This window comes from Pelecanus crispus, chromosome 15 (genome assembly GCF_030463565.1).
Source record: "Pelecanus crispus isolate bPelCri1 chromosome 15, bPelCri1.pri, whole genome shotgun sequence".
Lineage (NCBI taxonomy): Eukaryota > Metazoa > Chordata > Aves > Pelecaniformes > Pelecanidae > Pelecanus > Pelecanus crispus.
The window spans coordinates 5,143,597-5,161,511 of record NC_134657.1 but is presented as its reverse complement, the minus strand read 5'-3'; the positions used below and the strand labels follow the sequence as shown (position 1 = coordinate 5,161,511).

The following is a 17,915-nucleotide window of genomic DNA, read 5'->3' as shown; positions in this document are numbered from 1 at the left end:
GTTATTTTGGGACATTCCTGTTACCTACTTAAATTTTCAGTGCAGAATGGGGGTAGAGCAGTTGGAAATTGTAATTAATCCTAGCTGTCAGTTAAAAAAAAAAAAAAAAAAAAAAAATTATTTAAGTTCAAATAGAAAAAGGACATAGGTTAGTCTGAGAAGTGTGCTAAGTCTACTTGTTTTCCTGACAGGTGATATTTACCTGTCTTCATGGGATTGTGAGGATATTTTTAGAGATAAAAATGGGTGGAAGAACTGTGCTGGGGGTGTGTGTATGCATACATACGTGTGTGTATTTGTATAGATTTTCTGTACTGGGGGTGTGTGTATACATACATGCATGTGTGTATTTGTATTTTTTATGTTTAGCTGCCTCTATATTGATAACGCCTTTCATTTCTCTGTAGTCCTCCACAGCCTTCCCGAAGATTCTTTCCTCCCCCTATGCCACTCTCGAAGCCAGGTGAGAACAGTTCTCTAATTCTGTACATCACATGTCTGCTACTGAAAATGAAGGTTGTAATGTATTCCTAAGCTATTCAGGACACCAAGAAATGTAACGGAGTGAATGTTGCAAAGGGCATTGGATCTATCCTTGCTGGCTGTCTTCCTTTTTATGTGTTGTTTTGAACTTCTTCGTGCAGGAGGTGCTTCTTGGTTCATTAAAGGGTGGAATTTCATTCCTGAGGTGTTGACTGTATTCCATGAGATCTGGCTATGGCTCTTTATGTGCTTACTGAGCACTTGACTGGAAATTTGCTTATTCATTAACCGCTTCATCTTTTTGGTCTCTAACATTCTTGGTTAGTGAGTCAGCCTTGTTGAAATGACCCTTGGTTTTCTTTGCTTATTGTAATAATGCATGCTGAACTCTTTTGTGGTTTTTTCCCATTTCATCTTTTATTTCCTCCTTCTCCAGCTTTCTCTCACCTGCATATTTCTACCATCCTTTTTTTTTGTGTGTGTTCCATTCCCTTTGCAGACCATGAAAGAAAAATTGAGTTGATTAGGTATCTTATGTCTGGCTATGTAAACGTGCATGTGCTGAACATGCTATCTGAGCATGCCAACGTGCTTGCATCCTCTGCTGTGGCTGCTTTCCAGGATGGAGCTGACCAGCTGCCACCTTTTCTCTTTCTGCCTGTTCCCAGTTGTCAGAGTGAGCGGGCTCCTAAACGAGATGGTTAGTAGCCAAACTTGATCTATGGTAGATGTAGAAGTAATTCCAAAACGTGCTTCAAAATTCCTTTTTTCTTATCTTTATCATGTACTATTCTTGGAGCTAGAAACTGCCATGGTTGCAGTCATGGAAAGATGATGCTGTGCTTACGTTTAGGACTATTCTAGGGAGAACCATATAGAAAGTCTATAAACTCCAGTGTGCTAGGTGTCACAGGTTTTTTGTGTCACTGGATCTATTCCCTGAAACTTCGTGGACCTCAGATTTTTTGGTGTTCTGTACATAGTTTTGTGAGATTGGGATGAGAGATGCTGCATATGAAAAAGAAGCAGCTAGCTGTAGAGGAAGCATTCACATCCTGCTGTGTTCTGTATAGATGTCCTTTTTGCTCATCGTTTTTTTTTTTCCACTAACAGTGCTCTTGCTCACTTACATTTGTATTCTGTTTTATTTTTAAAAAAAAAAAAAAAGTAGATGCGCTGGTTATTAATTATGCCAGTGCAAGTCCATGAGAACTTCTAGAACTGGCTTTCATGTTTAGTTAAATATGCCTTTCTGTTGTTTTTCTCTTCTGGTGCTTTTGAGTTTCTCTGCTTAGCAGTAAACTTCAGTGACTTGTGTGTTTGATGTTCCTCTTGCTATCAACAGCATTGAGTCCAGCTGTAATGAGTTCATGTGCAGCCATGATATGATGGGTATAAGAGAGTGACTACCCTGAGTAATGAATGGGAAGAGTAAATGACAACACTGAAGCTTGCTACCCAGCATGATGGAGTTGTCGTGCTGTAAATGACCAGTTCTTGTAGAATCTGTCCCTCTGAGGTAGCTGCTATTTTACCCGGAAAAGAAACAGAAATCATATCTTGTTTTTCAAAAGAGACTACACAGGCACGCCTATAAGGCCCTTTTCTTAACTGGGGACTTTTATGCCCTTCCAGTGCATGGGAAATTAAGTCATGGTGGAAGCTGAAGGATACACAGAGGTGTGACGATAGGAGAACCTAAAGAACACTTGAGCAAGGGAAGAATGGGGCTTGAGAGGCTAGAAGGGAGAATAATTATTTGGCTTAACAAAAGCAATGAGGTTAGTATGTGAAAGGAGAAAAAATGGAAAATCAATTGCAGTTACCTGTCAGAGTACACAGGAACTAAGCTTTTAAAATGTTCCTATTTAAAAAAATAAAATGAGTGAACTAATAGGAGAAGCCATGTAATGATAGCTAAAAGGTGTGATACAAGTATGCGTAAAGGAGTATCAGGTTATTTCTAGAATTTCAGTAATCCCACTATTTTTTTAACATGGTTTATCCCTACATTTGTATGAAAGGAATTAGAGAGGATCTGGCCAGTAGTAATCACTAAAACCAAAATATAAGGAGCCCAGAAACATACTTTGGCAGGGTTATGGCTCTGGAATAAGTCTTGTTCAACCTTTTTACATACACATTCTCCTATCTAAACTGGTACAGGAGGCTAGCAGTTTTTAACGTGAAGAAGTGAAGACCAAAGTTCTTGATTTTTAATTTTTTTTCTTGTGAGGGGAAGGTGAAATGTACTTTATGGGTGAGTAATGTTGCAGATGAACAGAACTAAGAAATTCTAAGTCACAAACTGTTAATCCATTAGGTAACGGATGCACATACAAGGAAACTCTTCTGTGGATCGGAGAGACTGCATATTTTTACAAGCTTTTTGGATACACTTTTGTTATTTAACTTTTTTTAAATCTAGTAACTTAGATTTAAAAAACAACGCTCTGAGAAATAATGATTGCTGTAAGTGACATCATTTTCATGGAAAAAAGATGTGGTCTGCATAGAATACAGAGGATCACTGAAATGTTTCTGTGAGCCCTAGGGTGAGCTTTACTTGTTCAGTCTTTGTAAACCATTCTGGTTTTTAATTTTTTCTTTTTTCCTTCTTTAAGTGCCAGCTACAAAGCTAAGTACTATGAGCAAACCCAGCTTGGGCCAGAGCGTGAGCAAATACGACCTCCTTGTGTGGTTTGAGATCAGCGAGTTGGAGCCAACAGGGGAGTGAGTCCTGTATTAATCTTTTATGTTTTAAGAACAGTGGCTTATGGAAGTTTGATCTTTTACCCTTTGTTCTGCTCAGGCAAGGCTGATGTTTAGCAGTCATTATCGGGTGGTGGCCTGGCTTACGTCAGCCCGGTGTCGGGCTGGTTTGTAGTGATTAGGTGTAAATGCTGCTGGCATTCGTTGTCCCCATTGGAGCGGACTGAAGAGATAGAATGACATTCTTTCACACTTGAAGTAATCTTTCCACTTTGAAAGCCCATGCACACCAGCTGAACAGGTGCTGGGAAAACTTATCCTGTGTAGGCCATGAGTTTAGATTCTTTGGATCACTAGAGGCTTTATGCTCCAGAGCCATCTAGCAGGCCCTATTTTATGTTCACCTCTGCTACAGAGAAGGTTTTCCCCTGACAGGTCTTCAGGGATTGTTTTGAGAAGTGAGTTCCACAGTTTTCCAGAAGTACTGGAAGTACAGTATATGATACTTCTGTATTTCACTGATACTGTGGTCCAGTAGAGTCCAGTCTAAGAGTCAGTAGAAACACTCTTATTTCCTCAGATATTATATGGAGAGGTAACTGGTGGCAGCAGAATACAGGGTAAAGTTGCTGTGCTAGTATTCTCTTTCCTGCCTGTTGATCTCACTGTCTCACACAGGTATATTCCTGCTATTGTGGACCACACTGGAGGCCTGCCCTGTCAGGGGACGTTCCTGCTTCACCAGGTACTAATGAAGGCTGTAGAACAGCAAGTTTCATCTCTGTGAGGGATTAGAATGCTAATGACTGGATTTTGTGTCTTTCATGTCTTCTTTCCCACACAGCTGTCTAATGATAGCTGTAGGGTCAGTCATCTTTCAGTCTGTACTTAGTCCGTTAGCTCTGGGCTATGAGGAGAATATGTTTGGCCCCTAGTATATTGCTGTTTCCTTTGCTTATCAGTGTGCATCCCACTCGGGAAAGATGAAAGCCTTTTAAAAAGCAGGAACCTTTGGGACCTGATTTGTGCCTTCAACGCTCTAACATCTCTACCAAGGACACAGAAGGATCATATGGACTCAGCTTTTGTTGGTTCTTTCTCACTGCATGTGGCTACAAGACAGATCTACACAATGACCATGTCTCAGTGCATTTTAAATGCCTGTAGTTAATCACAAACGCTAATGTAGTAATCCTTAATAATAATTTGTCTTTAGCTAGATTCTAAAGATAATCCTAGTTAAATATTGTTTATGGTTTTTCTACTCTCAAATTTTCAGTTCCTTTTCATAGACCTTACCTGTGACTTGCATTTCCTCTCTTTCTTAAAATGACAGGAAGAGTTGTTAGGACTAATGGTCACATTCCAATAACTTCCTTAAAATAATAAAAATGTTACTTGGTTCTGGATTTTCTAGTATCCTCATCAGTTACTTCCAGTTCAAACCAGAGTAATTCTAGCATCTGTAATTCCATTGCCAAATCCACAATGCAGGCAAACATTCAACTTCTTTTGAAACAGTTACACACAAAGCACCTTCTCCCTGCATAGTTGTCTTCTTCATTTGGAAGAGTGGAATGTGTTGAAACCAACATTTGGAGAGTGTTTCTTTCAGATGCGGTGTTTATTTCTATTCTACAATTTTACCTTCTTCCCAGCTATTACAGAATTTTATTATATTTTAACTTGTTACAGATACATGTGACAAAGGAGGAGAATATCTACATGAGTAGTTGCTATTTTCTAATAACTTCTTTTGGTAGATACACTTTTTTCTTTTGGTAGATACACTTTAATATAACATATAAGCACACATTACCCAAGTATTTGCTTGTTTTTGTGGTCAACTCTGATTTATCTCAGGGACCATATGTATCTTCTTTGAGAGGGTAGCAACAATTTCAGGACTATTTCAGGTTAAAAACTTCTGCCTTTGTGGAGTGAGGAGGGAGAAGTGTAATTTCTGTTACGTATGAGAATATAATGTTCCTCTTACGTTAATTTTAGGGCCCTGAAACACATAGGTGTTTAGTCACAGTTAAAAACTAATTTAAATAATCTGATTTGCTTCATTTTTGCTGCATAAATGCAAAATAGATGATGTTTGTGTGTGTGAATACTTCACCAGTGTTTTGTTTTTGAACTCTACCAGGGAATCCAGCGTAGAATCACAGTCACCATTATCCATGAGAAGGGCAGTGAGTTGCACTGGAAAGATGTGCGAGAGCTGGTTGTTGGTGAGTATGTTGTTTTGCATGTTGCTATGTAAGGAAGAAAATGTACTAATGGTAATTTCTCTTTGTATCGGATTCTGTCATCTTTATGAGTATTCACTGTGAGAGGAGGATTTTGAAAAAGATCTGGAGGAAAAACTTAAAGTTTTGCAACTTCCACTTACAGCTGCTCGTTAATCACATAGTCTGAAATCATACTTGGGGAAACAAATTCGTTCTGTGTTTCAGGTTTAGTTTTAATTGATTCCCCCTCCTATACCCTTTTCAGGACGTATAAGGAATAAAGCAGAGGTAGACGAAGCTGCTGTGGATGCTATTCTGTCTTTGAATATTATCTCTGCAAAATACCTGAAATCCTCTCACAGCTCCAACAGGTAAGTGAATAAAGTGAGAACTCTAGCAGGAATCTAAAATTTCTTTGACCTCTGAGGTGTTGCCAGGATGTTTGGAAAGCTGGGAATGTTGATGATTATTAAATGTAGAATTCCATGGGCACAGGGAGTACGGATAGAGAGTGAGCGTTACCATAACTTCTTGCTAAAGCTGAAGTCCATTGGTCTACATGGAGGATTTCTTGATAAAGCATTTGAATTACTTTCCATTTGTAAGCACCATAAACAAAGGATGGAAAGGAGCAGCCTAAGGGAGTCTTAGAATTTAACCCGGAACTTTTAAACTGACATCAAGGTTTGTTGCTAGAATACAGCATACAGAATACAGTACAAGGGCAGTCTCGGGGGATATATTTATGGATGTGCGCATACCTGTATTTTTTGTGGAAGAAGCATGTGACAATTTAAGCAAGAGCCATGCTTTGTAAGTTAAACTTCATAATTTGTGGATTTATACAGATGTATCACAAATTGACTCCAGTTCTAATAAGGGGGTGTCTGTTCCATGCAACTGCAGTCATTTGGACAACAGCAGGGCCCCCGTCTGAGAGGTTTCTCGCTCTGTATGTCTCCTCATTAGGGTGCGTTGCTGTAAAGATCAGTCAGGCCCCACATTGTTTTGCTTCAGTGTCTGCCACAAAGGGCAGTGAAGCAGAATGCTGCATTGCCGGCACAGCCTCTCCCTGCTCTGACATAAGCCAAGTCACTTGACCACTCCGTGGCTCTGTTTAGCTGGTGCAAAGCAGGAATATCTCTGAAATTTAACTCTGAATGAGTGTTTCCAGAGGGGAGAGAGTTGCTTTGGAGCCCATCTCTGCTGCAGCTATGGAATGCTGGAGGTGATATCCTTCGAGGCACTGAAATGGCTTCTTCCTTCTCCATTAGAGGCTTGGACTTTAAAATACCGCTGCAATATTAAAGGTGGATTCAGGACACTGCTCCTACCAACTGAATGTCTTCCTGCCACCTAGTGTCTGTAAATGCACACAGTGATGGGTTTTTAGCAGTTATTCTTTGCCTCCTGCTGAGAAGTGGGTATTTTACTTCTAGTGTATTTGAATTAATGGATCAGTATAACTGAAACACAAGGGGACTGTTGCTGGTTTCCAGTCTGATACTATTGGATTTGAAGTTTGAAAGCCCTGTACTTTCCGTTCTCTAGCAATTTCAAGATACCCCTATATAGCTCTGTAGCTTTCTGTTAGGTGGGCCGCTTGGACGAAGGATGAATGTGAGTGAAGTGAAGCTGTTGACCATCTCTTAACAAAATGCCAAGGCTTGAGTTGTGGGATGAGTGCATGGCAGGGTGATGGAGTGGGACTGAAGCCCTGGTAGGGGATATATCTTATGTTTGCTCATTGTCTGCAGGCTTGTTTTCTGGTTGTTTTGGTTTGGTTTTAAGTCCACTTGTTCTGTTCCTCTCAGCTGTTGCTTTTCTGCTTTTGGCTGCACTAACTGAAGCTCTTTCTATGTTTTTACAGGCTCTTTCTTGATAAGGATATGCCTAGGTATTTTCTGTTTGCTTCCTTTGTACATAAAGATTCTTGAAAATAGAATGCTTTATGTCCCGTTTGTATTGCTGCCACTTCCCTTTTAGCTTTTACTGAATTCTATTAGCACACTTCTTAGCTCTTCCAGTAGTATGCCTCCTCCTCCTTTGTGTCAGGGGTTTACTCAGGTACAATTCAGTGGGAGACTTGTGAAGGTAAACTTTCCTTCACATGTAAGAGAGAGCTTTCTCCATTCAGTCTTTCTGATTCGCAAAATGTGCCATCAGAATATAGTCCCTATTTGTAGTCCTTGCTATTTTCTTCCTTTGTTCTGTATCAAAGAACTAAATTTGGAATTTCTTACTGTCTCTGACTCTGTAATGCTTGCCATGTTTGAAGTACCAAGTCAAGGACTGAATGATTAGGTTACTTGAAATTCTAGCTCAGAATTGCACTGAACAAAAAGCAGTGGCTGCCATGTGACTGGCATTCAACCTCTGTTCTTCGGTTGGATTTGCATCTGAAATTTAACCATGTGGTTGCTGCAACTTAGTTTACCAGTTGGCAGTGAGACATGTAGTAGCTGCTCAGACTGGATTCCTCTTTCACCTTCCAGATTGGATGGCAGCTGAGCCACGCTGGCTGCACAATCTGGGACAATTTGCACTCTGCTTTCTGTATTCTGCCTCTTTTGAAAAGGAGAAGACTTTAAGTCTTCAATGCTCTCAATTCACCACCTTTCACTAATGCTAAAATCCACTGAAAAATAAGTTCTAACTATGCATTGGTGCCTTTAACCTGTTTCTCCTGTTTCCCATGCTTTGCTTGTTCTGTGCTTCATTTTCCTCCTTGCACTGTTGGCTATGCTGAAAGAAGTTTGCTCACTTCTGGTTTTTGTCTCCCTCTATAACTATTCTAGCAAGTTCTGGTTTGGACAGGCAAGACTATATATTTAACTTCCTGGCTAGACAAAATCCAGTAGAGTAACAGTCTCAAAGCTATGTTTGACTTGAACTTGGTGTTCATCCAAAAATCATTGTTTTGCTAAAGAGGGGCATTTAGTTCTGCACTGGTGAACATTTATACCTGTGTTCTCTCTTCATGATCAGAAGTCATGTTTGGCAAATGGTGCAGAGCTAATTCAGGGGCTAGGTACACTCGCTTTCCCATCTGTGGAGAACCAGGTTTTAGTGCTATTTCTTCTATCCAGATAGTAGATCTGGAGCTTGCTAAAAGTTTTAAAAATTGCTCTCATAACTAAGACATGATGAAAGATAAAAACATAGGGACTCAACACAGGTTTGTAAAGGGTTAGAGGACAACCTGTGTTGTTTGCCTAATCTAACTCAAGTAAGGATTATTACATTACAGTGCTTTTAAAGTTACCAATTACGTAGCCTTTAGAATGTTTCTCTGTAGCATTTTTAATAGAAACAAGACATTTAGAAGTAATTTGTTAAGTATGCTACTTCAAATGCAAACAATATTTAGCAATGTTCTCAAATTATATTACTTGACTGCACAGTTCATGGTATCTCAATACATTAGCTTGGAATTGCGTAATTGGTATCAGGAATGGGGCTTCTTGGGAACTCTATTTGAGATCAGAACTCTTTGTTTCTGGTATGCTCTGAGGCTGTTTCATGTTTCTTTTTGTTTTGGTTTGGGTTTTGTTATTTCTTCCTTCCACCCCCACCCTGCTTTTTATCATTTGTCTTTGGTTTCATTTTCTGGTTTTTTGAGTTGGCCTTGGGCATTAGTACAGAAGCTCTTCAGAGATATAACTTGTTTTAAAAAAATAACGTACAGGAAGCACTTTCTTTTAGTACCACATCATTTGGACTCGAAATGGGATGGAAAACAGCAATTTTGGATTTGGGAGGGAAATTATATGGACATCATGAAGAATTAATACCTTCTTTTTCTGTTACCAGTGTAGAAAACTGCAAAGAGTGCTGTATGCCTGAATGAGGGTATAGGACTTCTTTCTGAAGGCATCTACATGAAATCAGTCTCTACTGTGAGAAAGGAGAAAGCTCATTTCCCTAAGGCCCTGTTAGAGAGGAGAGAGTGTAATGGTGACATTAGACCTGATGATTTAGCTGTCCTGTGTATGATGCTGTCTCTCACTTTTTACTTGAACAGATGAACTTTCCTGATTGCTGGGGTAGAACTGTGGCAGCCTGCAGCTCCTTCCTTTCCATGTACCAAATTGAAGACACTTCTTAGAAAAGTTTGTGTTAGATCTGCAAGTTTTTACTTGAAGCTGGTAGGGACATAGAAAGAAATCTTCATCACTTGAATGTAGGACTTATCCCTACCTATCAATCATTCTGATTTGCTATCAGAAGCTGCTGGTTTTATATGACTAAGTATTAGAGGGATCTCTTCTGTTGCTGTATGTTAGTCCTAAAATATGGTGTAGAATGAGTGTTGCTTATAAAAAAGACTCTTCCCATGCACTTTGAAGGTCCAGCTGGGCTGAACTGCACCTGAAGCAATAGAGAGGAATTCTGTCTGTTTAGAAATGCTGTTCTTTAGTGCTGAGTTCCCTGTAGTGTTATGACAGCTTTTGTTCTCCTCTGTATTCCCTCTTTTCTCTTTTAGATGAGTCTCTCTCATAACAGGCAATGGTCTCTTGTACCACACTGTTTGAGGTAGAAGTAATCAATCTTGGGAAAGAAGAGAAGGTCTTTGCTTCAAATATTTGTTATCTAAGCCACTGAGATCAATAACAGTCATAGTGGATGATGTCAAGGAAGAGGTGCTTTACGCTGACCGATGAGAGGGATGCAGAGGAATTCCTACTACTGAGCTTTTACTGTACTTTTTTCCAGGACTTTCTATCGGTTTGAAGCAGTTTGGGATAGCTCCTTGCATAACTCCCTTCTCCTCAATCGAGTGACACCATATGGAGAGAAGATATATATGACCCTTTCTGCTTACCTGGAGGTTAGAGACCTGTGCCTTCCTTTTTGCTTGTGACTCAATAACTGCTTGAGACAGCAGACAGTGTGTACCCGAGATAAATACTTACTGGACTAAGTGATTTTTGAATCCTGAAGCCAGTGAGAGTCTTTATTGATTTTTCTGAAAACGGTGGAAAAATTTATTCACAGCTAACGTTGTTGTTAAGGTATTACTGCCTTGCAACAAATGTGAAGTGAAACTAGTGATCTCTTACCTTTCTGTGCCTCATTTTACCTATCTTTGTATCTGAAAATCCATTGACATGAGTGTATGTTGCTATGCAAGTACTGCTAGTGTTACGAAGACTGCCCTAGCTCTTGGCTTTGTGTGCAAGACACTGTTGTTTTGTGTAGTACAGTTGTTTCGCCCACAAGATGCATCAAGAAATTTGACAGTTCTCTTTCACAGAAACACATACGAAAACCCTTCACCAAAGACCCAAACAAGAACAAATTTCAAAAAGCTGTCCCACTAAGAGGGAAGCAGTATAACTTGGCGTAGTTTTCTGCAGCCGCTCATTCATTACTGTTTTTTCTCTTAGCTTGACCACTGCATCCAGCCTGCCGTTATAACAAAGGATGTTTGTATGGTCTTTTACTCACGAGATGCCAAGATCTCCCCGCCACGATCACTACGCAGTCTCTTTGGCAGTGGCTACTCCAAATCTCCAGATTCGTAAGTTCAGTTACCAATTTTGGTATCCATGTTTTATGTCAGCATATGTTTTTTTCTCTTAGAGGGCATGGAGATACTGTAGCTTAGTTTTCTTTATTTCTTCTTTGAAAGTCTATCTAGTTATAGTTCTCCAGTCTCATTTTGAACATCCTGGCTTGCATTTATTTCAGTGAAACTCTGATGGCTTCTCTCTTTACTGACCCCTTTTCCAGCCTTCTGACTAAACAGTTGGGAAGAGAGATCCATTTTTCAAGCTTGCACATAGATGACCCTGATCCTGACCTGGAACTGACTGCATCAGCTGCTCTCTGAGTCTAATGGGGGGTGGTGGGGAACAATGGGGAAATGCCATTTTTAGAGATCTTGCAGTCTGTCCTGGCCATTTTATGTCAAGATTAGAATTCAGATGTAGTTCTAACTAACAACTATACTTAAAACTCCTAATTTGGGGACCACTTAACTAAAGCTAATGCACTTTATTTCTGAAGATAATAGTTTTTGGTTTTTTTTTTTTCCTCTGGTTTCTTGTGAACAGCAATCGAGTAACTGGGATCTATGAACTAAGTTTATGCAAAATGTCAGACACAGGAAGTCCAGGTAAGCAGTGACCGGGTGTTCAAGTGATAAAGATGCTGTAAACTGAAATATTGCAGAAAATTTCATAGGCAGAACAGAGTAAACACTTCTGTCCTGATGGGAAGCAGTTCCTGTGTTTCATAGGAGCAATGGAACATTGCTATTCCATAAAAAAACTTATGCAGGCTTTTAATTTTGACTTGGGTCTGCGTTTACCATTGGTCAACCAAGGATTCACTGAAAACGTTACATTTTCTGATGTGGGTATATCAGGAAACTGGGCATGTACCTGGATCTTAGACTTGGGGGGCATAATACATAGCTCATAACTAACCCAGCTGAGACTTGGTTTTGTGGCAATGGAGTTTTCTCTTGGTCTTTTGAAGTTATTGCTGATATCTGATGCAAGCTTCATAACTTGGAAGGAATGTAGTTCATGCAGTATCAGTATATTTTTCCTCTAAGACCTAGCAATTGAAGTTGAATTAGACTGTGTTGAATTAGACTGAACAGGAGTTTGCATTATATCATGTCAATAGAAAATATCTGAATGAAGAAACCTGGACTAAATCAGATCTCTTTGGGATGTGTGATTGCTGTTAATGAAATCATTGCCTTGTGTATTTTCAGCCAAACAGCATTAAGTGTTGGTTCTTCACAGATTGCTAATTGGTAAGTGTTTCTTAGTGGCATCCCTCTGGCTATGTTTTTAACATGTCTTATGTTGTTTTTTACTCCTCAGGAATGCAGAGGAGGAGGAGGAAAGTCCTGGATACATCTGTGGCATACGTGCGAGGAGAAGAGAACCTGGCGGGTTGGAGGCCCAGGGGTGACAGCCTCATTCTAGAGCATCAGTGGGAACTGGAGAAACTGGAGCTGCTGCATGAGGTGAGTAAAGAGATAGGGGAAGTGAAAGAAGCAGCACAACTGTACCTTTGAATTTGCTTTTAGTCTACCCACTGTGAGATATTCTGAGCTGAACGGGTTCCCAAATGGGAGTTTGTTCTCAAATTCAAGATTTAAATAAATTTGCTGACAGAGAAGATAGAAAGTGTGTGGCTGGCTGGTGAGTAGAATCTTGAGCTCAGAATCTCAGTGCAACAAAGGCAGATTCAACTTGTAGTGCCATTGTAAACTCCCTTCCAAGGGAAAATGTTTGCTGGTATGAATCTTAAAAGAATGCATAAGCATTCAGTGCCTGTAAAATAGGCAACATCCTGGAGCAGATGATACTGATTTCTTTTCTTACTAGGTGGAAAAAACCCGACATTTCCTTCTGCTTCGTGAAAAGCTTGGTGACAGCATCCCCAAGTCCCTGAGTGACTCATTGTCTCCCAGTCTGAGCAGTGGAACTCTCAGTACCTCCACCAGCATTTCCTCACAAATTTCAACTACGACATTTGAGAGTGCTGTGACGCCCAGTGAGAGCAGTGGCTACGACTCAGCAGATATAGAGAGCCTGGTCGATCGGGAGAAGGAGTTGGCCACCAAGGTATAACATGAGAAAAGCATCATGTCTAAATTGAGGTGCCAGAGATGATTAAAGATTAATGATGAGCTTCTCAGATAGCATGGTGAATAGCCAGTATTGTGTGAGTTTCATTTTAATATGCTCTGTAGTGAAATCATCCATCCTTGCCAGCCAATGCCAGTGGCTAGGTTTGTGCTATGGCTGTACCTCATTCCCCTTCATTAGTAGTTCTGTAAATGAAAGTTTAGAATTTTATCAAGGGAAGTGATTATTCCCCTCTTCTGGGATTTTTCACAGCAGTTTAGAATTTGTTTATTCTTTCATGAGCTGCTAAGTATAACTTGGCAAGTTGCCTCTTGTATTCGAATTTCTCTGAAAATCTAAATGTAAAATTCTTTTCTGTGTGGTTTGTTTTTCTCCCCACCTTAGTGTCTGCAGCTTCTTACTCACACTTTCAATCGGGAATTTAGCCAGGTGTACAACAGCGTCAGTGATTGTAAGGTAAATATTTCATGCAATACAATACACTGTATTTGTAGTACAATAGCAATGTATTTGTAGTTTGTGGAATCTGTTGATACTATGAAGACACAAAACACTTCATATTGATTTTCTTTATTTTCAGTCTTTTGGAAGCATGCACCGTCAGGTTCCAAAGACCTGCAGGAATTAGAAATGGTGTGAACTTGGACGATAGTATAGCTTCTAGTTTATTAGCAGACTGGAAGTGCTCTTACTATCTTTCCCTACATAGACTTTCCCTATGTAAAAGGATAAATGGGCTCTTCTGACTGTAGGCACAGGGGACACCAAGTTGCAAACTGGGTAGTCTAATATTCTGTTGAGGAAGTCAGGGTGTGAGTAATCAGAAGTGTAGGACATTGATAACAAGTTGTGTCCACAGAAGTGCCATTGTATTTTCACCCCGCGATGGGTTTATGATTGTGTTTGGCTATTTGAGTAGGGAAGTGGCTGACAGAAATACCGTTCTATTATCTGAGCCTTCCGCGTGCTGAATGCCATGTTCTAGCCAGGACTGAACACTAGCTACAAAGAACCCTGCTCTGTAATATTTTGCCTGTATTTGTCCTTGTAGTTGTCGGATATTTCTCCGATTGGGCGGGACCCATCAGTGTCGAGTTTCAGCAGTGCTACCCTCACACCTTCATCTACTTGCCCTTCTCTGGTGGATTCAAGATGCAATTCAATTGATCAGAAGTAAGTATAGGGTATTAATAGAAAAACATTACTTCTCAGCCCTTCACAAATGTGTCTTTGCTACGTTTTTTTCACAAATCTGTCGTTGCTATGTTTTCTGATTTCTCCTCCTCCTCCTTCCTTTTCCCTACTTTCAGGTATTTCCCTGTATCAGCCCCCTTACTTTATCTTTTCTAATCACTCTGAACAATTATTTTTCCCTGCTTGGTTCTTTTGAAGTGTTTGGGTTTGGGGGTTTTTTTGTGCTGAAAGAACAGTCATATGCTTGTCATTCCAGTGACCAGTGCATCTTCAGTGTGTAGAGTCCACAAGTTTTTTTCAGAGGTCTGTTAAAAACACCTACTTAACAACAACAACCCAGAATAAACCAGTTTGGCCAGTAATGTCTGTTTATCTTTCTCAGCTGTATCTATAGAAGATATTTTTGATTAAATTGGGAATAACTACTTAGTGAAAGACATGTAAGTTGTACCTTCTCAGTTTAACATCGCTGAGAGGAGCGCTGATGAAGTAGTGCATTTTACCTCAAACCACAGTAAGACGTATGTCTGTGTTGTGACTGTGTTTGGCCAGAGAAATGAGGGAGAAGTAGTGAGGAAACAACTTACTAGCAGTTCTTGTAGGTTTTATTCCACAGATTTCAAGGGAAGTGCTATTTGATGTTGTACAAAAGGATCCCAATGTCATACCAAAAATATTGACTGGAGGATGAAACTTGTAAGACAGGCTAGGCTGTAGATGCACTTTACATTCCATTGTCACATTCAGTTGGTTTGTTGTGATTTATTTTTCTTCCTCTGCTTTTTTTTAAAGGACACCAGAAGCAAATTCTCGTGCCTCCAGTCCCTGTCATGAAGTGGAACAGTTCCAGCTAATGCCTACAGTAGAAACTTCCTATCTTGCCAGAGCTGGAAAGAATGAATTCCTAAACCTTGTTCCTGATATTGAGGAAATCAGACCAGGGTAAGTTTTCTCTTGTAGTGTGATCATGGCTTCCTGAGAGCGGTCACAAGCGCTTTCTGAGATTTGTAGTTTCTTTGCCCCATTTGAGGACGGTAAATTAAACCGGTGATAGCAGAACTGCAGAGTTCTGCATGATGGAGGCAGGATTGAGAGTCGTGTTGATGTTTGATCTCTGCAGCATTCCTTCCCTGCATCTACTTAATGAACAGGATTTCCAGTGACTTAAATATAGTATCTGTTATCATCAAAACCATGGCTGAAGTTGACTGAAGTAGAGATCTTTGTGGGTCCTTCTTTCTGTCAGACTTTCGCATAGTTCTTGAAGACAAAATTTGGCTTGCTATAGAAGAACTTTTTCATAATACTGTTGCAGACAAAACGTATTAAGGACCAAGTGTCTTTTACAGTGTTTTGCAGTTAATAGGGATACTCAGTAAGTGCCTTCTTTAGGGGAAAATGTATTCCTGTTTATCTGTGGGTTTATTTTGGTTTATTTTTTTTTTTCCAGCTCTGTGGTCTCAAAGAAAGGATACCTCCACTTCAGGGAGCCACTCTCCAGCTCCTGGGCCAAGCACTTTGTAGTGGTTCGCCGTCCCTATGTTTTTATTTACAACAGTGACAAAGATCCTGTAGAAAGAGGAATCATAAACTTATCCACAGCTCAGGTGGAATACAGTGAGGATCAACAGGCAATGGTAAAGGTCAGTCTGAGAGCTATTTTTATTTTACCCATAGAGCAGGAACATTACAGGTAGTAGTGCATCCTGCGTGTCATCTCTGGTCTGAGGAAAATGCACCTGTGTCTTGGAGGAATGCCTGGCATCTGATGATTATGCCCACAAAGTTCCCAGTTTGTTCACGGTTTCTTATGTTTTGGACACACTTGTACAAGAGGCTGAAACTGACTGCTCTTACACATCATATTTGCTTTTATGAGCATGTGGTGGTACCATGACCCTGTGTGTTTGGTTTTTGTAGTTTCCTTTGTGTGATGTTTTGGGGTGGTGTGTTTTGTTTGGTTTTTTGTTTAAAAAAACAAAAAACCCCAACAACAAACCAACACAAACCAACACACACACAAACATCCTGCAAGGAATCAAATTACCTTTACTGGTCCATCTCAGCAGCTCTTGAAGTCCACGCTCATGAGTTAAAACTATATTTTGTAGAAGATGTCCCATTTGACTGACTAATAATATCCTGGAAATGACCAGTGAAACTTAAATGAAAGACCTTAGGTCTTGTGTTTTTTAGGAATGTGACATAGCAAACTTCCTCAGAGAGGAAGTGTGCATCAGCTTCTGTGCTGGTAGACTTCGGTATTTTAAATTGTCCTTAATATTCCAGACACCCAATACATTTGGTGTATGCACAAAGCATCGTGGGGTCCTGCTCCAGGCCATCAATGACAAAGACATGAATGACTGGTTATATGCCTTCAATCCACTTCTTGCTGGCACAATACGGTAAGTTAGGCACAATACTCTTGGCAGTTCATGGGCAGACAATGCTGCAAAGCATAAAGATAGTGAGATAGTCGTAAGCAAGGAGGCAGATAGTTTGTCACAGAATTTAATCTTGCTCTGAAGAATTTGACAAGACGGGTAAACTGAAGGAAGGAGGAGACTAGGCAACCAAAAAAAAAAAAAAAAAAAGAAAATCAAAACAAGTCCTGCATTTCAGGAAATGCAGTGGCTGTTGCTTTGGCTTGTGACATTCTTAACAGATGTATCCAGTTTGAACATCTTTGGTATGCTTCATGCAATACTACATTTGCAGGCCACAAAATGGTTTCCTTGTATTGCTGTTTTACAAATTTATAAAGCTTCTTACTGCCTCTGTGCAGGCAGGTCTGGACTGCCTTTTCATTCTCTTGATTCTGAGCTAAAGCAAAAATTCCTGTTTTCTTCCCTTTTCTGAACTTCTCTGGAAGCCTTCCTTTTAACAAAGACAGGTTGCAGACATCCCCGGTTGCTGGAGAGACCTTACTACACTGCAGAAATAATTGAAAACCAAGCTATTACTGTACAGCATCAAATAATTTAACAGTGCAGTCCTTAAAAGATCCCATCTTCCTTTAAAGGAGCACAGCAGAAGAGTGAGAAGTCTTTCTCATTATAGCCCTCGATATGTTTTACTTTCTGAACACATGGAGTAAACTAGGACTATATGAAAGGATTTTAAAAAAAAAAAAGGTGGAAAAACTGTGGGGAGGGAAATAAAAATAAACTTCCAGAATTCAACAAATACTTTTTTATTTCTTTCTTGTGCAGGTCAAAACTGGCTCGAAGACGCACGGGCCAGCTGAAGTACTGAGTCCATGTATTGTTCTCATCTGTTCTCCCCAACTCACCTTCTGATAGATAAAGTGTTACCTCTCATTTTCTCTTTGTGATTCTTGACAGTTTCTCTTGTATGTAATCCTGTGGCTTAACATCCCCTACCTTCCCAACTCCTTCAGCACATTTTCTAGGTATTCTAACCCTACCTTGTTTCTTTTCACTTGTACCAAGAATTGTACTAGTAGCATGTGGCCAAACAAAAAAAGAAGGAAAAAAAAAAAATCAAAAAAACCTGAGTGATTATGCACGACTAAAAAGAAAAAAAAAAAGTTACTTATTTTTTCTTATAACAATTGTTTTCCCATTCCAACTGACCTTATGGTGTCTGTCCCACTGTCCATTGTTGTCTGTCTAGACTGCTGCAGGTTTTTCATTCAATTTGTGACTTG

The 17,915-nt window shown here is 39.9% G+C and overlaps 1 protein-coding gene across 2 annotated transcripts in view; it reads left to right on the top strand.

The window, feature by feature from the left end:
* Positions 1-17,650, top strand: part of KIF1B (kinesin family member 1B) — a 93,101-nt gene extending 75,451 nt beyond the window's left edge. For both annotated transcript variants that reach the window (XM_075721462.1, XM_075721461.1), the window contains 16 exons: positions 408-463; positions 3,108-3,216; positions 3,874-3,940; positions 5,348-5,432; positions 5,698-5,803; positions 10,149-10,263; positions 10,823-10,956; positions 11,492-11,553; positions 12,275-12,420; positions 12,785-13,024; positions 13,433-13,504; positions 14,100-14,221; positions 15,035-15,184; positions 15,693-15,885; positions 16,532-16,650; positions 17,458-17,650. In XM_075721462.1, the coding sequence (XP_075577577.1) occupies positions 408-463; positions 3,108-3,216; positions 3,874-3,940; positions 5,348-5,432; positions 5,698-5,803; positions 10,149-10,263; positions 10,823-10,956; positions 11,492-11,553; positions 12,275-12,420; positions 12,785-13,024; positions 13,433-13,504; positions 14,100-14,221; positions 15,035-15,184; positions 15,693-15,885; positions 16,532-16,650; positions 17,458-17,500 (1,819 nt within the window). In that variant the 3' untranslated portion in view covers positions 17,501-17,650. The remainder of the gene's footprint in view (positions 1-407; positions 464-3,107; positions 3,217-3,873; positions 3,941-5,347; positions 5,433-5,697; positions 5,804-10,148; positions 10,264-10,822; positions 10,957-11,491; positions 11,554-12,274; positions 12,421-12,784; positions 13,025-13,432; positions 13,505-14,099; positions 14,222-15,034; positions 15,185-15,692; positions 15,886-16,531; positions 16,651-17,457) is intronic.
* Positions 17,651-17,915: the final 265 nt, after the last annotated feature.